Genomic DNA, 19,103 nt, shown 5'->3' on the forward strand with positions numbered 1-19,103 from the left:
TCCTAATGTAACAGTGGTCCATGTTATGCTTTGAATATAGCCCTTGCTACTCTGACACTGCAACTGATTTTTAAAATGGACATGTTTCTCTTCCTCTCTCCCTGATCCTCCTTAATCTCTCTGTCCCTAATCTCAGGGGAAACAGGTTTATCTGTTCTTGAGTACACGCCCACCACAGGAACCAAGTAATCCAGACTTGGGGGATGGCACCGAGAGATCTCAGAAATGACTATCTCCCAAATTAACCAGTGAATTATGACTTCAACAGAGAACTGTGGAATGTAGCCTTCGAATGACATCTTTAAAAGTCCCCTATTCCTCCAGATGGTAGAATCACAGCCTTTGGGACAGGAGGCCCCTGTGTTTATCTTTTGCTAGCAAAGCAATAAACCTCCTTTCTCCTTGTTCTCAAAACCCATGTCCTTGTTATTGGATTGGTACTGGGGACAAGGACTGAGCTTTGGGCCACACTCACATTTCCGATGTGGGATCAGTGCAGCTTTACTTGAAACTGAATCCTGAGCCTCCATTGTCTAGATGGGTGTGAACTTTCAATGAATTTATTAGCTTCTCTCTTTGCTTTCTTCCAGGGTTTATCTCAGGCTGAAGAGGGGGAGGGGTGGCATTTAATCATGTAATCATGCAGGCATTTCCTGAGTCACCCAGGCCCATCTGGTCTTCTGTCATCAGTCCTTACACAGGTCAGTGCCATGCCCTCCTCATTCCAAAGGAAGGTCACCTTGGAGTCAGTTGGAAGCTCCGGGGGCCTAGCCTTGACAAGCTGGTGGCTCCTCCTGCTCAGTTATGGTGTCTCTGGCCTCTGGGAGGATGGCGGAGGAGAACCCAGCGTCCCCACACTCTCCAATGCTAGTAGAGATAGGTGTAAGGTCATCTGTTCTGGGAGCCCTACCCAACCCTTAGGACCAACCCAGGGTAGGAGGTGACCCCTGCCCAGCCATCATGACGCGTGTCCTTCCCTCAGAGCTGCCAATACCTTGGCTTGCCTTAGGAGCCTCTTCCTTTTCCAATCCAGATCATCTTCCCCTGTGATCTGATTAGGGGCCTGGAGGTAAAGTAGAGGAAAATGAACTAACCCAGAAAGTTCCCCTATTTTCTTTCCTGCTCCAGCTTTAGAAACTCAAAAATCCAGATTTTACCCCTTTGTTCTCTGAATTCCTCTGTGTCCTCCCTTCCCTGAGGCTGTAAGCCTGGAATGCTTTAGTTTAGGGAATGGAGAAGAGCCAGGGGGTGCCAGGAAACTCTGGGAAGAAGAATGTTGGTAACAACTGTGTTTCAAACTTATCCTCCAAAGAAAGCTGGAGAGACAGCTGATTAACTGCCTAGTGTCTGGAGTACAGTGCATGTGCTTGTCCCTTGAACCATGCGGTTTTTATTTAACACCACTCCTGGGCACCAAGAATGCTTAGGGGATCCTTATGGAATGGGGGAGGCTCTGAGTTGAGGGACATTGAGACCAGGCAGCTGCTCATCACTGAAGCCTCTGTCTGCTGTGTGGGCTCCTGGGCATGAGTCCTGCTGAGAGGGACCTGAACTTGCATGCTAAATCAGAAAAGAAGGGCCTGTCCTGTCCCACAGTCCACCCTTGGGAGATCTGACCAGCCTCTTCTGTTCTGGAACCCAGATGAGAGTCTTAGGTACTGCCAAGCATGTGTTTGAGACAATCACGTAATGACAGAAGATGGCTTTTCCAAGCCTCGGCATCTGCCTGATTAAACTCTGGGACAAAACTGGTATCCTTCACTCCAGGGCTGATTCCCAAATATTCCAAGGTACTGAGATTCCAGGAGGTTGGAAAAAAAACAATGTGCTTGATTGCTCCAGAGTGCTGTCTGCCCCTCTCTCGTTAATTCTTCCCTGTTCCCTCCTCCTTCTCCGCTCATAATCACCTTGTGTACAGATGTTCTGCTACAGCTGGACACATCTGCCATCCAGGTGTTTTGCTTTGGAGTATCTGGATGGCCAGAGGGAACAGGCCCAGTTCATAAGTGTATGTTCTTCCCTTGGCTCTTTCTGACAGTCACCCTTGCCATGTTCAATGTGATGGTTAAAGATAGGAAAGGGGGTCTCATTGACCCACCTCGAGAAGGCAGTTTGCTCTTGGTGTGGTGAGCATTCTCCAGAGTGATCACTGAAGGGAAAGTGAGGAACGAGAGATGGGTAAGTGAGAAATGAATGATGGAGATCAGGCAGAGATACACAGGAGAGTTTATTTGTCAGAGCTGACAAATCAAGGCCATCTCTCCATAGGAGAGAGAGAGGCAAGACAGGCTTGAGTTCTGGGACTTTTTATGGGAAAGGCTCAGGAATCAGAGCTGGGCAGGTCCTAATGTGGGTGGTTAAGGGTTGGTTGGTATGTGAGCCTTTCTCAGAAAGGCCCTTGGACCGGAAAGTGAAACTTTTTCCTTAAAATGGCATCTATCACTTAAGATGGCTACCCAGATGCTAATAAGGACCTTATAATCACCAGTTTCAATTAACTTGATTGTGAAGTCCTGGTCCTTATCTTATAAAGAGTGGGGAAGTTTAGTTTTCTGACTTATATATCTGCCACACTGATGTTCTAGAAGTTTCTCAGTCTCTTCAAACGCATCTCCAGCCTGGGATTTACACATGGACTAATATGCTCTCTCAACCCAGTCTCTTTGCCTCTTTCTGATCATGAGGTTCTCGTGAATTCCTTCTCATCCTACATGTCCTATCTCTTTAATGAAGAGTTCCTTAAGTGTACCTCCTGGTTAGATGAGCAGTTCTTGGAATCAATTTAAGGTAACTAGGGTCACCTAAGTCAATCAGTCCATATTATCTGGAAAAGACAGACCAAAATGAAATATTCAGATAATCAGAGACAATATTCTGGATTGTTTGGATAGAGAATGGCCGGTGACTTATCCTGCAACCTCAAGTGTGCACTTTATCTCGGCAATAAAGTACTGAGCGCATGCTCAGACTCAGTTCTGAAAGCCTCTTGGTTTGGCTGTGTAGGTTGAAATCAAGAGTGAAGATCATTTCCAAACAGGAGGTTTGGATCCACAGCAGACACCTGTGATCCTTAGTCTCTTCAGATATCAAGTGTGGCTGGGAGTGGTAAGAATTAGCGGTAAAGTATCTGAAGCCTCTAGTGGATACCTGGCACATAGTAGGAGCTTCATAAATGGTATTAATGATTGTCCTAACTCCTGCCATTATTTTTACATGAAGTCATTTCTACCATCCAATTTATAAAATAATTTTCCTTATGGACTAGGTCTTATATAATGTGGAGACGTGTCTATTGAGCAGGGAAAAACATTTTGTGAATTAATTTATTTGAAAATAAAAGCATGATGAATTCCCAGAATGACGAAGTCTTTGAGGTTGGTGTGTGTGCTGGGGTGGGGTGGGGGAGGGGATGCGTCTCTCCCAAAGTCCGTGAGCTGGACATGCTGTGGCAAAATTCAGAAGTTCTCATCTGCCTTCCATCAGGATGGGTCAGAAACGGGATCGCACCTTTGCAGCAGCTCGTACCCCGTGGGCTGGCTGCTCTCCACTCCTGCCCAGTTCCCCTTATATAGACCCTGTGGCTGCCACCTAGGCATTTCCAAAGCACAGATCTGTTCATATCGTGAGATATGAACACCCTTCCTGCCCCTGACAGAGAATGTTTTCCTAGCTCTCCACTGCCCTCAAGATAAGGTCCATACCACCTTAGTGGAAAAAACTGTCCTCCAGAGAGAAATAATTGATGTCATAGTGAGCACAGCCTCAGACTGCAGTGACTCACTCAGTGTGCATCCCATCCCCATAAGAGGACTCCAGGCAAGTAGAGTATTCATAGGGCTTTGGCGTACGGGTGGTCTTACAATGTGGGGATCTGCTTGGAATTGGGCTCCTTTAAGACTGGTGGACTTGTCTTGAATCTAGGCTGAACATTGATTATTTAATAGCCGGTTTCCCTATTTGATCCATTTTATCCTAATAAGGAGAATTATTTGATCAGACCTGTTCAGAAATATCGATGTTTGGAATCAATTTCTCATGAACTATTTTTACTGACATTATCTTTCTGGAACACATTGTGAAGACATAACAGGCAAATTGATGGAGGTGGCCTTGGTTCCCAGCCTGAATTAAGCTACAGACGCAGACTTTAGCCCTCCCAGGGCTGAGTGTGCAGCAGAGGTCCCTCTGGGTCATGGTGCACTGTGACCCGCAGCCAGAGGTTGCCTCATTTAACTAATCAAAAATATGTTCTCTGGCAATCCTATAAATTTTTTCAATCGAATTTTCTTTTTTTAAAAAATATTTTTTAGTTGTCAATGGACTTTTATTTTTCTTTCCTTTTCAAAAATTTTTTAATTTATTTATTTTCCAATGAACCTTTATTTCATTTATTCATATGCAGTGCTGAGAATCGGACCCAATGCCTCACACCTGCTAGGCTCTACCCCTGAGACACCTCCCTAGCCCTTCCATTGAATTTTCTATATACTATTGTCTAGATTTCTGCTTCTGTTGCAGTGTCAAATAACTTGGAGTATCCAGGTCATATTCTAGCTGGCACTGGACTTGGGGGGGGTCCTGGATTCACCACCATTGCCTCCCAGCTCTGGAGGGAATTTGAGTCTGGCAGCTTTGAAATGAACTTAGGGTCCCTCCAGTGAGCTGGGTGCACTTGGTCAAGTCCCTTTCCTTCACAGTGCCCAGTAACATGAGCCTGAGGACTGGGGGTGTCCCTCTGCTCTGTGAGTGACCGGCCCATGAAAATGTTTTACTGCTATTTGGTATTAAATACACACAAACATCCAGCTCAGAGATTCTTGGCAAATACATGTGGCCATTCTACTATGGGTTTGAAAACCTTTAGACATCTGACCCCCAGTTTGGTTATAATGTCTTTGGTAAATGTTATTAGCTAGTGGACCTCATAAGAAGTTATTAACTAGGGAGCTATGATCGGAAAGCTCATAATTTTCTTAATGGACATTGATTTGTACAGCCCTGATTAAAATACAATGAAACCCAAGGCTTAAGTGTTTTATTCTGAAAAGTTGAAAGGGTGGGAATGGACTCTAAAAATGTATTGGCTTGAAAATTTATTGAAATAATATTATTTGAAGAGTTTTGTGAGCATAAAATGATCTGACAAAACCTATCCTCTGCCAGCTCCAGCGGCCTGGAGAAGCCGGGGGGACTATAGGTTTCTTCAGATGAGGTCTAGAAAACGGTTTCCAAAATACCTCAGGGGCCCAGAGAAAATTATTATTCCATTCCACAGCTCTGCTCCTTCTTTTTCACATTGATCCAGTCAAGTAATTAGAACCCCAAATGGAGGAAACAGGTCTAATTGTTCATTGATTCGACTTTACCCAAGGTGACTGTTCCCAAGAAACTCTGACGGGACAGGACACAGCTGAAGTGAACCTGAGAGAAATATGTGAGCAAATGGCTCAGGTCTTCCTCCACGTTGTCCGCAGAAGCCAGGCACAGAAAATAGGTAGGGATGCTTCCAGATTAAAATAGGCCTCCAGAGTTAGGCATCTTCAAGGAAAATCCCCCGCTAGGGCCTTGTCAATTGGGTGATAATGGGAGCCCTGCTTCTCCACCCTCCCTCTCACCACAGCATACATCATGTAGCTCTTTGTTATTAAAAACGTGTACATATTAGAAAGATTATCACCACCACTCCTACCACAGGGAATACTTCAGAAGCAAAATATGCCACCAGTTGGGAGGGGGGGTGTTATATTTAAAATATCTGTTCCCTTTTTATCATTAGAATTCTTCTCTCAGCATCAATTAAATTATGACGTGTGTCTGCTGCTGTGAGCATTGGTCCCCCCCCTCCCCCACTCCAATTTCTGGAATAATCCTATCCAGGCTTTATCAAGATTATAACAAACATGTATTTCTTTTTTTTTATTTGGGGGGTATCAGGGATTGAACTCAGGAGGACTTGACCACTGAGTCACATCCCCAGCCCTATTTTGTATTTTATTTAGAGACAGGGTCTCACTGAGTTGCTTAGTGCCTCCCTGTTGCTGAGGCTGGCTTTGAACTCACAAGACTCCTGCCTCAGCCTCCTGAGCTGCTTACAGGGATTACAGGCGTATGCCACTGCGCCTGGCACCAATATGTATTTCTTTGTTCTGAATATCTTTCTAGAGATTGTCCCTGCTTGATTTCTCTCCATTTATCCTCTTTTAAAAAAGCTTTTGGTTTTGCCAGCCTGACACCCAGGGGGTGGGGGGGGGGACAGGAAGACAACTGCCTTTTCTCCCCCACTCATCTTTGTGAGGATCCTCTGTTCTCAGTTTCACCCAAATTAGTCCCAGGATTTCAGTTGCCTTTTTTTGGGTCCAACATTCCATCATTGCAATTCATTAAAAATCTTCACATGAAATATTTAACAGATGAGTTATGTCATCATTCACATGACGGGTTTAAATCGTTATTCACATGGTAAGTCCTTTTCTCCCGGACATCAGCAGACCTCTGGGATGGGCTCACATTGGATGTGAGGAGAGGTGAAGGGATCTTTCCTTCAACACTCCAGAACCAACCGTGACTGGGTTCCAAACCCGGGGTTAATTGTAAAATAGTCCAAAGAAGTGACATTCAGATGTGTTGTTAGTTCTACTTGACGATTAAGTATTTTGAAAACAAACAGAAGAAAATATTTCAACAAATGTGGCTTGGCAAACAGCTATTATGGTTGACTGTTAATTGAGGCAAGTTGGAAACCAAAAGTGCCACATTTTGTTATGCTCATTCTTTGCCATTGTGCACCAAGAAATAAAAATTCAGAGAGACCATCTCTAAGAGACTCAGTGTGAGATATTTACCTTGCTCTGTAAAAATAACCACTAGCCTGCTTGAGAAATATGACCAGCCAGCGGCCTTTCTCTGGAGAAGAAAACCCAGATGGACATTTATTCACAGAATTTGGATTTGAGAGAATGTTCTACTCCTAAGAAAGCAAATGCATGGGAAATCCTCAGCGGGTATTGCATTTATTATTAACTTACTGTAGATTTGCTTTCCCTACTGTAGGCTCTATCAATGGGATGGAATCTACTAGAAGGAAACTCTCCTGTTTGTGGATAGGTTAGTGCAGAGAGGCTCCAGGAAGTGACTTTCTGCCTTTGCACCAGAAACAAATGGTCTTTGTCCACATTCTGCCTGCGAGTGCCTGGCCATGGAACCACACTTTGTGGCCAAGGAGATGTGGACCTGATAGCACCAGTGTCAGGGACAGTATTTTTCCACTCTGCACCCTGGCATGTCTAGCCTTGTCCTGAGTGTGCACAAATGATCACAATTCCAGGAGGGGGGAGAGTTTCAATGGTGGAGCACCCCTTTCAGTAATTCTGAAGGGAATAGATTCATTTTAAGAGCTTTGCTAGTTGACATCATGATTTTATAAAGCATTTACTTACTGATATCTCCTACCCTAAAGAACATTTCCAGCTGTGAACCGTTTGAATCTATCATGGATGTGTTTTCTGCTCGGTCTTAACACATTGGCATGAAAGGTGTATTGGCTGTGAACTACAAGAATAAGAAGTTCTAGAAGCAAATCATAATGTGAATGATTTGCACATCGTGCTCATTAGTCTCATGGATCCTTGTTTCACAAAAAATTCTGTTCAGAAGCCAGAGCTTATGTGACTCTCTTTGGGAAGACAAAGTAGTGATAGATTGCATATCAGCAATAATGGGGACAGGATTCACAGCCTGGTGTCCCAGTTTAAAAAAAAATGTGGTTAGAATTCCTTCATGGTGGCAAGATTGATTTTCTCCATCCCGAATGAGCTCTCCTTGCATATCTGAATGTGTTGTAGGACTGGAGGACTAGGCAAGATTGGAAGTAGGGGTGTTATTGTGAGCTTGCGTGCCAGGCATAGTGAGGGCTATTTTACAAACCGGATTTGTGCTCCTAAGGGTATGTTGCAAGTTGAGGCCAAGCCCACAGAAAATTATTTCTAAATGAATACAATATGAAAAAGTTATTCTATTTCTAATTTTACATGTAACATTGTTATTTCGTGAGTTTCGGATTACACTTGAAGGCATGTCTATTAACGTGATATGAGATGCATGCATGATTTCATCTTGAATGCATTTGAATATAATAGCACTGGAAATGTAATTTGTATTCTCAAATTTTATAAAGCAAAATAAATAAATCTTGGGGGGCGGTAGCCACATGGAGCATACTGGATTGATTTCTTTGGGGTTCTCTCAAACTAGCGACTTTCCTTTGCAGAGACAAATTGTCTTACACTGTGGCAGTTCAATCCAATCTAAGCTCTCCAAACCCTTGGTATTAGGGTCAGCCTCATTCCATCCACCTCTAGGAGTGATGGTACTGTCGATCTGTAAAGAGCCTTGCTTTCATTCCTTCAAGGACTGTTCCTTCAGTTCTTTTCTGGGATCCCTCGTGTGATTACTGACCACTGTCCAATAGAACTCTGCAGTGAAGGAAATGGTCTAGGTTGGCATGGTCCATATCAGTAGCCTCTATCTTTGTGTGGCCATTGAACTCTTGAAATGTGATTAGTGCAACTAAAGAACTAAACTGTGAATTTTATTGAATGTTACCTTCGTAGCCACATGGAGCTAATGGCCACCAATTTGGACAGCCCCAATTCAGAGCATTGGAGGTCTCAGCTTTATGCACCTTGATCTGAGTGAAAATCAAATAGTTTGTATGTTTTGGGCTTGTCCAGTGCCCTGTGACTCCCTGTAGCAGCTGACCTGCCCTCCTCAGGCTCTAGCCCCTGGCTCTTGTGTCACTCTGTCTTGGTCACTGCAACATACCACCTGGCACTGGGGTTCCCATGAACCTGGGGAAAAGGGATGGAACAAGAGAAGAAAAAGATGCAAAGTTAGAAGGTTGGGAAAAGAGGATATCCGAAGACACTTCCTTGAAGTTCTGTGAAATGTGCTCCTAAGCTGAATGTCTTCTCAGACCTTCTTGGCCTATGGACATGAGTTGCAAGAACAGTCACCTGAATAATTTAAACCCTAAGAGAAATTGGGTCAGTGAAATTCTCATTTATTTTTATTTTTCGTAGTTGTTGATGGACAGAATACTTTAATTTTATTTGTTTATTTTTATGTGGTGCTGAGGATCGAACCCAGTGCCTCACACATTCTAGGCAAGCACTCTACCACTGAGCTACAGCCCCAGCCCCCAGGAAAATTCTCTTAACAATGGCAATTCTCTTAACAGTGATTCTGCTGTTTTGCTGACTTCCAAAGGCCATCCCAGTATCTTGGCGAGGGGTGTGTGTGTGTGGAGGGGGTGTCATTGTTCTGGGAGGCTCTTCCTTTATAGTCAAACACTGGGAAGGAACCTATGGAATCATTTCGTTGAGGTCTGTTCAGCTCCTAGGAGGTGATAAGGTTCCACCAAATACTGTTATGAGAAGGAGACTGGGTCTCTGCCCTGTGGTAGAGGTTCCCCACAGGGAGCCCTGGAGCTTTCATAATGGAAGTGAAGAGGACTGCAGACTCCGGGAAAAATATGTGGATGATTTTCTGGACTGTCTAAAAAATTTCAAACCCCAGGAATGGCGTTTTTATTTTCTTCCCTCTCCTTGGGACTTGGGTTTCACTAAAGCATTTTCTGTCCTTGTTTTCCTTATTAAATTAGCAAGACTGACTTGAAGCAGAGTACAGTGTTATGGCCTGAAATGTTGTTGAAAGGACAGAATAGCCGGGCATGACAAATAGCTCAGGTTCCATTTAGGTTGTGGGGGAGGGGCAAGGAGGGGCACTCACTGATGCTAAAATGTGTTCTCTGATAAAGGTTAAAAACAAAAACAAAAACCATGTGGAACCAAATAAAGGAAAATAGTGATGTTTGAGATGGAATTTTTGTTCTTAATTTTATTGTTTTGTTTTTTTGTTTTGTTTTGTTTTATTGTAGTTTAAATCATTTTCATGCTTAAGAAATAACAAGCTCAATGCCTGCACCAGTGGCAAACACATTTCATTCTCTGTCTCCCACTGTCCGGGCTCTTTGCCTAGAACTTCCTCTTTAAGCTTTCAGACTGGACTTCTAAAATAAAAAATCTGAGCTGGGCACAGTGGCACATACAGTCAGCCACTAGGGAGGCTGAGGAAGGAGGATCACAATTTCAAGGCCAGCCTGGGAAATTTAACAAGACCCTGTCTGGAAATCAGAAGGGCTTGGGATGGAGCTCAGGGCTTGCCTAGCATGCATAAGGCTCCAGGTTCAATCCCTAGGACTTCAGAAGCAGAGGAAGTGGAAATCGGATTCTACCACTTCTGTAAAGTAGATTTCAGCTTATTTTTTTTCTCTAAAGGGCCAGATTGTAAATGGTTCAGGTTTTGTGAACCATTCTGTCTCTGTTGCAACTACTCAATTCTGTCCTTGTAGCCACAGGCAGTGTGTAAACTAAAGGTTGTGACTGCGTTTCAATGAAACTTTATAAAAGTAGGCTGGATTTAGCCAGAGAAAATAGGTTAATCCCTGGCTTGCTGCATCTTCTTCAGATGCTCTGGCCAGACATCTAAGACCACTTACCATTTGACCTCAGCTGACACAAGCAGGTCCCCATTCTTCCCAGGCCCCAGAATACACAGTTCCTTCTGTGGGGTCACCATCTTCTCCTAGTTCTTAATGTTGCTATGAGTTGGAGCTCTGTGTTCTATTTTCCACAAAGATCTCACCAGCTCCCGAGGCCAAGTCAGCCTGTCTATACTCCACAGTTCTATGCTTATGCCTCTAATATAGATTTTTATCATTTAGTTCCTTCTGAACTAGACTTCAAGGGATTGTGGGGTCTCCTTTCCATTAGTACCCAGAAGACAGCTTAGCACAGAGAAGGCCACTGTCCCACCAATGGAACTGTGAGTCTCTTAATCAAAAAAAAAAAAAAAAAATAGTATGTTAACTTGTAGGTGAAAAATCTTGCAAACCCCAATGCATGCTGGGAAGCCAGGGCCACTGTTGCTGGAGGAGGCCTGGGGTCAGCCAACAGGAACACAGCCAGGTGGAAATGGAACAGACCAGTTTGCAGTCAGGTCTACGTGGGAGCCCTGGCTCAGCAACCCCATGGCCCAGACAGGGAGTGAATGAAAAGTGGGGGAAGTGGTGTCTAGGTTAGGGCATCAGAATCAGGGAGAGGATGCAGCCTACTGGAGAAAGATCAGAGAGACCTGGCCTGAATGATTAATGGGATAGAGGACTGACTCATGAGGAAAGATTACCGCACCCTAAGGAGCTGGGGTACAGGACCAACGGGGCAGATGATAGCAGGCTCCAAGTATGTGAGATGGATAAACACCCTGGAGCGAGCAGCTAGCTTCATTAGGGAGGTGAAAATAAGGGCCCCGTCAAAGAATGGGAAGGGTGCTCAGAAAGGGCCTGGGAAACTAATGGAAGAACTTCAGAGGTAAGAGGTTAGCCAGGGGCAGCTGTGGACTGTCAGAGCTGGAAACACCAGGGAAAGACTACTGTGGAATAACTCTCTCAGGGAACCACTGTCAGCCCCCTGAGGAGCTGATGTTACAGGTATATGCCATCATGCCCAACTCCCTCCCTGTCTTTTTTTTAAAAATCAGAGCTACTTGTTCCAAGCCCTTCTTCAGCACAGGGCACTCACCTCTGTTGCTGGTGCCTTTAAGGAAATCCCAGCCTGCACCCTGGTTCTCACCTCGTTATCTGGTCCGACATAATGGAGACCAGCTTTATTAGAAGCACCCTACACAGCCCTCATACTCCGAAATCCTTCAGGTATTCACGGAAATTTTCTCCAAGCCTGGAAGAACAGCTCAAGATGTATTCAGACCAGGTGGCTCACATGGTGCCTAGTAGGTCTGTGGCAGACAATTTACAGAGCAACCAACCTTGACCTCCTCAACCCTTACTGAACAGTAGACTCACCCAGGGACCTTTAAGAAACACCCAGACCGAGACCCTCACTCCTGGAAATTCTGGCTTAAATGGATTTGGGGGGTGATGACGTATGATGAGCTTGTTCACGTTTGAGTTCTGAAGTTCCCCTATATTCCTTCCGCCTCCCAGGGTTTCAGATCACTTGCAGTATCTTTCAATCACAGGAGCGGCTATGACCATTGCTTTAGGAAGCTTTTCACAGACAAAGAGTCATATAATCTCACCAGAGTTCCTGGGGAGAGAAGACTATTGAGATGTGGACACTAGGGGGCCAGAGAAGCTCAGTCCTGTCATAGCAAAGTGACTCCCTGCTAAATACCCACCTGGGGTCAAGTGCTTTTCAAATGTCATATCTCAAAAGGGCAGGCAAAATGCATGTTTTAGATATCCAAATTCATAGAGCAAGTCATAGCTGAAAGTGGACCTGAAGAAGTACTGATCTTTTTCAAAATGTTTTTATTAGTGCATTATAGCTGTTCCTAATAGTGGGGTTCCTTTTGACATAATCATACATACATGCAATATCATTTGCTCCATTTCAATCCCTAGTACTTCTTCTTTCCCTCCCCTCCTCCCTCCTCTGTTCCTCTTTCACTATTGTACTGGTCTTCCTTCTATTCATTTATTGTTTTCTAATCTTTGCTTTATAAAGTCATTGTGGTATATTCATATACATACACACATATTGCATAATTTGGTCAATTTCCTTCTGTACTTATCTTTAGAATATACTTTTTAAAAAAATTAATTTCAGCTTGTGTTTGGGAGATTTTTATAGCAAGTATATGAATAAATTTTAGAAAAGTAATGTATCTCCAAAGAGTCATCTGCACTGTTTTCTATTTGTTTTTAGCAAGAGTTCTGTATGTAGAGGTAACCTTAAGAATTTCTTATCTGGAAGAATAAGTTGTGTGCATCCCTGTAAATTTTTTTTTTTTTAGATATGCTTATATCAGCATCTTGCCCTGATGGGTAATTTTCAGGGATAATCTTAAATAATTATGTAAAGGGATATCTGATGCTCTGTCTTATTTATAATTTGTTCCAGCTGTAGGCATTCAGATGAAACTTGAGTTTTTCCAAAGGAAGTTCTGGACTGCCAGCAGACAGGTAAGGTATAATCAGCATCTTGAAGCATTAGCGACACTGTTATTATACAGGTGTTCACATTTGGCGACTAAAAGTGCCAGTTTGCTGATGAATGTAAAATAAACTGTCAGCTGCTCAGATATCCATTCATTTCACTGCAAAATAAAGGGCTGTCAACATGTTAGATACCACGTGCTGAGCAAAGTAGGGAATTTGCTCTTAGGAACAGTTTGAATTATAAGGTCAAGATACCAACCTTCTGTAAGGAGTTTTTCTTTTACTATTGGGAACTTTTAATATTAGGCTTTCATAGTGACTTCCTCCTAACCTTGTTGTGATGCCTGATTAGTTGAGAGTTCTTTATTGCGATTAAGAAGACCCTCATATGTGGGCTGGGGATGTGGCTCAAGCGGTAGTGTGCTCACCTGGCATGCACGGGGCACTGGGTTCGATCCCCAGCACCACATAAAAATAAAATAAAGATGTTGTGTCCACCGAAAACTAAAAAATAAATATTAAAAATTCTCTCTCTCTCTCTCTCTTAAAAAAAAAAAAAAGACACTCATATGACTCGTTTTTACTGGGGATTGAACTCAGGGGCACTCGACCACTGAGCCACATTTTGTATTTTATTTAGAGACAGGGTCTCACTGAGTTGCTTAGGGCCTCACTTTTGTTGAGGCTGGCTTTGAACTCTGGATCCTCCTGCCTCAGCTTCCCCAGCCACTGGAATAACAGGCATGCACCACTATGCCCAATTTGTTTTCTTTCTTACTTACTTTCTTCTTCTTCTTCTTCTTTTTTTTTTTTTTAATGTATCTGCCTAATTTGGTCAATGGACTTATCTGAGCTATTCTGCTTGGACAATCTGAGTACATTTTTTCCCTTTGTTTTGCTAAGGATTCTTAGTGATATTTGCTTAGAGCACAAATGGAAAGTGATATACTGATAAACTGCCTCTGCCCATCCAATTCTAAATGTTGAAAGTATATATCTGAAGGAAATGATATCAGCATGTCAGTCCCATGTTCCTTGGGTGTTATCACAAGAGCTAAGATGTGGAATCCAACTAGATGCTCCTCAACAGAGGAATGGATAAGAAGATGGTATGGTATATCATTTCTTAAGTTAAAATACTTTAAAAACTGCAATGCTAAGAACACAGACAAGGATTTTGGTAAGTCATAGGAAACTGATTTAAAATTAAATAATTGCATAATTACGTCTTGTTACCAAAAGATTTGATATCTTTAAAAGATATCATCCATATCGAATGACAACATAAAATAGATGGAAAAAAGCCAGCCCTCCCCAGATTGCTTTATATGTCTCTTTCATGACTGTTTGGAGTTGATATTGATTCTGGAGAGGGGAGCCAAGTCTCATCTTGAAGCCTTCTCTTTGGATGAAATTTGGTGATTTGCATCACAGGCTTTGACTTTTATAGCTAAGTGGCAGCCACAGCAGATGCAGGGACATCCCAATAACACAGTCTCCCTTGTTCTTGCCCCATACAGTGTGCCTCTCTGGATGGCAAATGCTCCATTAGCTGCGATGATGAGGTAAGATGCATCCCTGGCCTTCTTTTGTTTCTGGCCAAGCAAAGGTGATAGATGGCACTTTCTAACAAAGAGAATGCCACTATCAACAAAGTCAGTTCAGTTCTGACATGTTACTTTGGAGCAATCTCAAGCAAAAGGAGGGGCAGGGGGCAGATATTTTCTTTCTTTTCTTTTTTCTTTCTATTTCCCCCCTCCAATCAGATAGTTTGTTTATAAGGACTGGGGGAATGGAATTTAAATATACCATGGACAGCACTGTTAGAATTTGGACATTTTATTTGTAGGAAATAAGATCCACTAGGACTACTCTGTGAAGCTCATGTTACCGTTCTCAAGATTTTCCCCTCAGACCTCTCTTCTTTCCATTCTCATAACTGCTCAGTGAACTAAGTAGGAACTATGGACCCCTTTTGCAGAAGAGAAAACCAAAGGCTAGGAATGGTTAAGTGATTCAGTTAATTTCATGCAATAAGCAAACCCCAAATCTGGATTTGAAAACTCTGAAATTCAGAATTTTTCTTTCCAGAATAGTGCTTTTGTCCCCAAATCCTCTTCCTCTCCCTTTCCTTCTTTTGGAAGGAAGAATTTAAATCCCATCCATCAGATATGAAAGAAAAAAAGTGTCACTGCTCTGAGCCTGTCCATCAAATTTACATTTTTTACAGAATCCACTCAGTACACCCTCCAGCCCATGCTTTAGAGCAAGGAGAATCATGGTGGCCTCCTGCTTACACTTAGGTAGCTTCTTTTTTCCCTGTATTAGCTAAACATTATCAATACATAAACTAAACTTTACAAATAATCATGTTCATTTTCCTTCTGGTTACCACAAGGACATAAGAAATCCTAACCAAACATAATTTCAACCCAGAAAACATAGATTAGAAGTAGACTTCAAAAAAGAATTCAAGGCTGGGCACGATGGCACATGCCTGTAATCCCAGTCGTTTGGGGAGCTGAGGCAGGAGGATCATGAGTTCAAAGCCAGCCTCAGCAATTGAGTGAGGCCTTTAGCAACTCAGGGAGACCATGACTCTAAGTTAAATACCAAAACATTTTTTAAAAAGGCTGGGGATGTGGCTTAGTAGTGCAGTGCCTCTGGTTTCAATCCCCAGTACCAAAAAGAAAAGAACAGAAAACAAGCATAATAAATAAAGGATGAAATTAAAACAGTACACTTTGTCCCCAAGGGTCTGGCTGCAACTTTAAATGAAAATTCTTTTTAAATTTTTTATTATTTTGGTACTGGATTTTAAACCCAGGGGCCCTTAACCACTTAGCCACATCCCCAACCCTTTTTATATTTTATTTAGAGAAAGGGTCTCACTGAGTTGTTTAGGGTCTTGGTTGTGCCACTTGGTTGCTGAGGCTGCCTTTGAACTCGTGATCCTCCTATCTCAGCCTCCCAAGTCACTGGGATTACAACCTGGGCCACCACAACCAGCACCTCAAAATTCTTAATCATAATCACAAACATTGTTCAAGTTTCAGTATGCAGAGTAAAAGCCAATCCATCAGGTTTTCAGTGGAAGCCCAAGTTTTTCTGATCATTAGATCAAAAGTAGTTTCCTTTAGGAAAGAGCAACTCTATGAAGTTTGCTGATCAATGGCCTTTCAGTAAGTCCAGGGGTAACTATCACAGGACAGCCACAGAGGCCTCAAACCTGCCCTCTGACTTTAAGACATGCATTGCCACCCTGGAATGCTGTACTTACATGCAACTCAAGGATGATGTCAATCGATCAGCATCATGAGGCCCTGAGTTAAGCTCTTTCCTTAGTAACTGAGGATACTATCACTAATCTCAGTTTATAGTAATGGAGGATGGTTGGTTGATTAGTTGGCTGGTGAGATGGATGATGGTTTGGATAGTGGATTGGTTGATTAATGAATTGGTCAGTTAATGGTTGCTTGGTTGGTTGGATGGTTGTTTAGTTGGTTGATTAGTGAGGCAGATGGATAAGTGCTTAAATAACTTAATGAATAAAGGCCAGAGGGAGTAATTGTCCTACAATCTTCCTCAAAGTGCCTCGGTGCATCCTCACATAAAAACATAAAAATGGATCCCTACATAGAGTGTACCTTGCTTCAGTGACTCATTTCACAGGTGGTATAGCATGTGACTAAAAGCACAGGCTATGCAGTTAGATTGACCAGCTTCAGATTGTGACTCTGACAATAATAAGAGGAGTAATCTTGGACAATTTTCTGAGCCTCACTGTGCCTCTGTTTCCTCAACTATAAAATGGAAAGAGAAATACCCACCTCATGGAGGAAGAAGAACGAATGAGAAGAGGTATGAAGAAATCCATGGCATCTGGGTCTGAAACCTCAGATGACAATGGCATGTCCACTGGAGCATTGTAAGCTCAGTGGTCCCCTCCTCTCTCCAGGGATCCTTCTTCAGCAGCCATTGGTTTGAACCCCATTTGAATGTCATTTAAAGGTTCCTACTTTGAAAATTAAGATTTGAATTGGCCCTGATTTTTGAACTTGCAATGATGCTCAAATGTCCTCAATTTGCAATTTTAAACAATCATCCCCTTTCCTCTTTGACCCTTAAATTTTGGTGCCTAGTTGAATTGTTTTATTGTTGTTGTTTGGTTTGGGTTTTTTTTTTTTTTTTTTTTTGTGGCACTAAACCCAGATTGAACCCAGTAATCCTGTACCACTGAGCCTCATCCCCAGCCCTTTTCTGTTTGTTTTAAGACAGGGTCTCACCAAGTTGCACAGGCAGGACTTGAACTTGCAATCCTTCTGCTTCAGCCTCCCCAATAGCTGGGCATGTGCCACTGCTTCTGGCTTGACATTGTTTTTAAATGGAAAAACCAGCCCTGCTTCCCCACCCATGCACATTGACAGTTTCTCAGCAGACTTCTTTCCATGTGTCATTCTCCTGTGAGACCATGTCCTTCCTCTTCCCCAGCTGCCCTCAAATGATCAGGTCCCCATTCACAAACAGCTGTGGGGGTCGATTAAGTTCAGTGCTTCTGGATTCTCCACAGCCCTAAAGAGCTGGCCTAACCTCTCAGACTGATCCAAGAAGCTTTGCCTTAGATCCCCTCTTGCCCCTTTGTCTCCCCATCTGGGCCTTGGCAGGAGTGCCCTGGGCTAGTGGGTGGGATCAGGGAGGCAGGATGCCCTCCCATCTTGCAGGAGAACATCCAAGTCAGGGCCTCCATCCACCATGTGGGTTGAAGATCCTGGCCATGGGGCTGACTGAAGATTTTTTAAGGAGCTCTGTTGTCCCCAAGGCAAATGTCAACTTCATGACCCATGGGCTAACAGTTCATACACTCAGATATTCCTTCCAGATATGTTTACTGAGCCTTCTTAGGTGCCTAGCTGACCATAAGGGACCAAGTGGGAAGGAGAGTTAGAAATGGCCCCAGCACTCCTGGAGCTCACTAGGTGGCTCAGGAGATCAGCAGATCTGATCAACTGTGACAAGTGCTGTGGAGTAACTAACATGCAGGCCAGGGATGGCTTCTCTGAGGAGAATGGAAGTCAATGGAAGATGGAGATGGAAATGGCATTACAGACAATGCCTGGAGCATGGTAAGCGCGTTATTGGCAGAGAACACCACTCAGGACAAGGAAGAAGGAAGGCCATGCCTACCTCTGATCTCAGCCTGACCCAGCTGTCCTTTCCTCTGTCCCCACTCACCTGCCTGGAAACCACCATATCCTGTTGACTGCCACCATTGCAAAGACAGTGGAAGATGAGGGGGTGGTCCCCTACTGAGGCATTTGGAGGAAGCAGAAGGATCAAAAACTTCATAACAGATTCAGTTCGGCTCTCTCTTGTTCCAAAGAAATAGAGATGACCAATAGCTATTAATCTCTAAGACATTTGAGTCCCTGTAGTATTTCCTTCAGCATATGAAAGACTCCTTCAATTATGACAGGGCAAGGAGTCGGTGGGGACCTCCATGTTTGGAACCACCGAGCCCAGCCAGTGGGTAGGTTGAAGGGTCATTTGAATGCCACTGTGGGAGGGACACATGTGACTCCTACCAAGCACACCTTTCCAAAGTGACTCCTCTGCAATGCATACTTTCAAATAAATAAATAAATAAACCAATATTTTGATATGACCGTCGATCTGTCTTGAAAAGATAGAGAATTGATGTGCAGGAAGGATCACTCTGCTCCATAATTATTATATTAGGGATCGGGTTGGAAGACCTGGAGAAAAAAAATGTATAGTAAGAAATGTCACTTTCATGTTCCTGAGATGTGTCATACCCCAATGAAAGAACCCAGCAACCTCGGTCTCATTAAAATGAACACAATGTTCAACAAAATTCCTAAGTGAGTTGTTTCATCCATCAAAACAAACAAAAGTCACCCCCTAAAACACAAGGCAAGACAAAAAAGCAACAAAGCTCCGACAGTGGACCTCCGAGATTTCCTGTTAAGAGATACATACCAATTTCCCTTTCTGAGAAACTATAAAGTTTTAGCATTAAGATGCTTATAAAATGACATCAGAGATGAACGTTGGTTTTGCAGATGTTGAT

At 43.2% G+C, this 19,103-nt stretch overlaps 1 protein-coding gene across 1 annotated transcript in view; it reads left to right on the forward strand.

Moving 5' to 3' along the window:
• Cacna2d3 (calcium voltage-gated channel auxiliary subunit alpha2delta 3) overlaps positions 1 to 19,103 on the forward strand; it is an 882,565-nt gene that overhangs the window by 765,801 nt on the left and 97,661 nt on the right. Inside the window, exons 28-29 of the mRNA XM_026388626.2 lie at positions 12,978 to 13,039; positions 14,536 to 14,580. Coding sequence (XP_026244411.1) covers positions 12,978 to 13,039; positions 14,536 to 14,580 — 107 coding nt within the window. The remainder of the gene's footprint in view (positions 1 to 12,977; positions 13,040 to 14,535; positions 14,581 to 19,103) is intronic.

This window comes from Urocitellus parryii, chromosome 3, assembly GCF_045843805.1.
Source record: "Urocitellus parryii isolate mUroPar1 chromosome 3, mUroPar1.hap1, whole genome shotgun sequence".
NCBI lineage: Eukaryota > Metazoa > Chordata > Mammalia > Rodentia > Sciuridae > Urocitellus > Urocitellus parryii.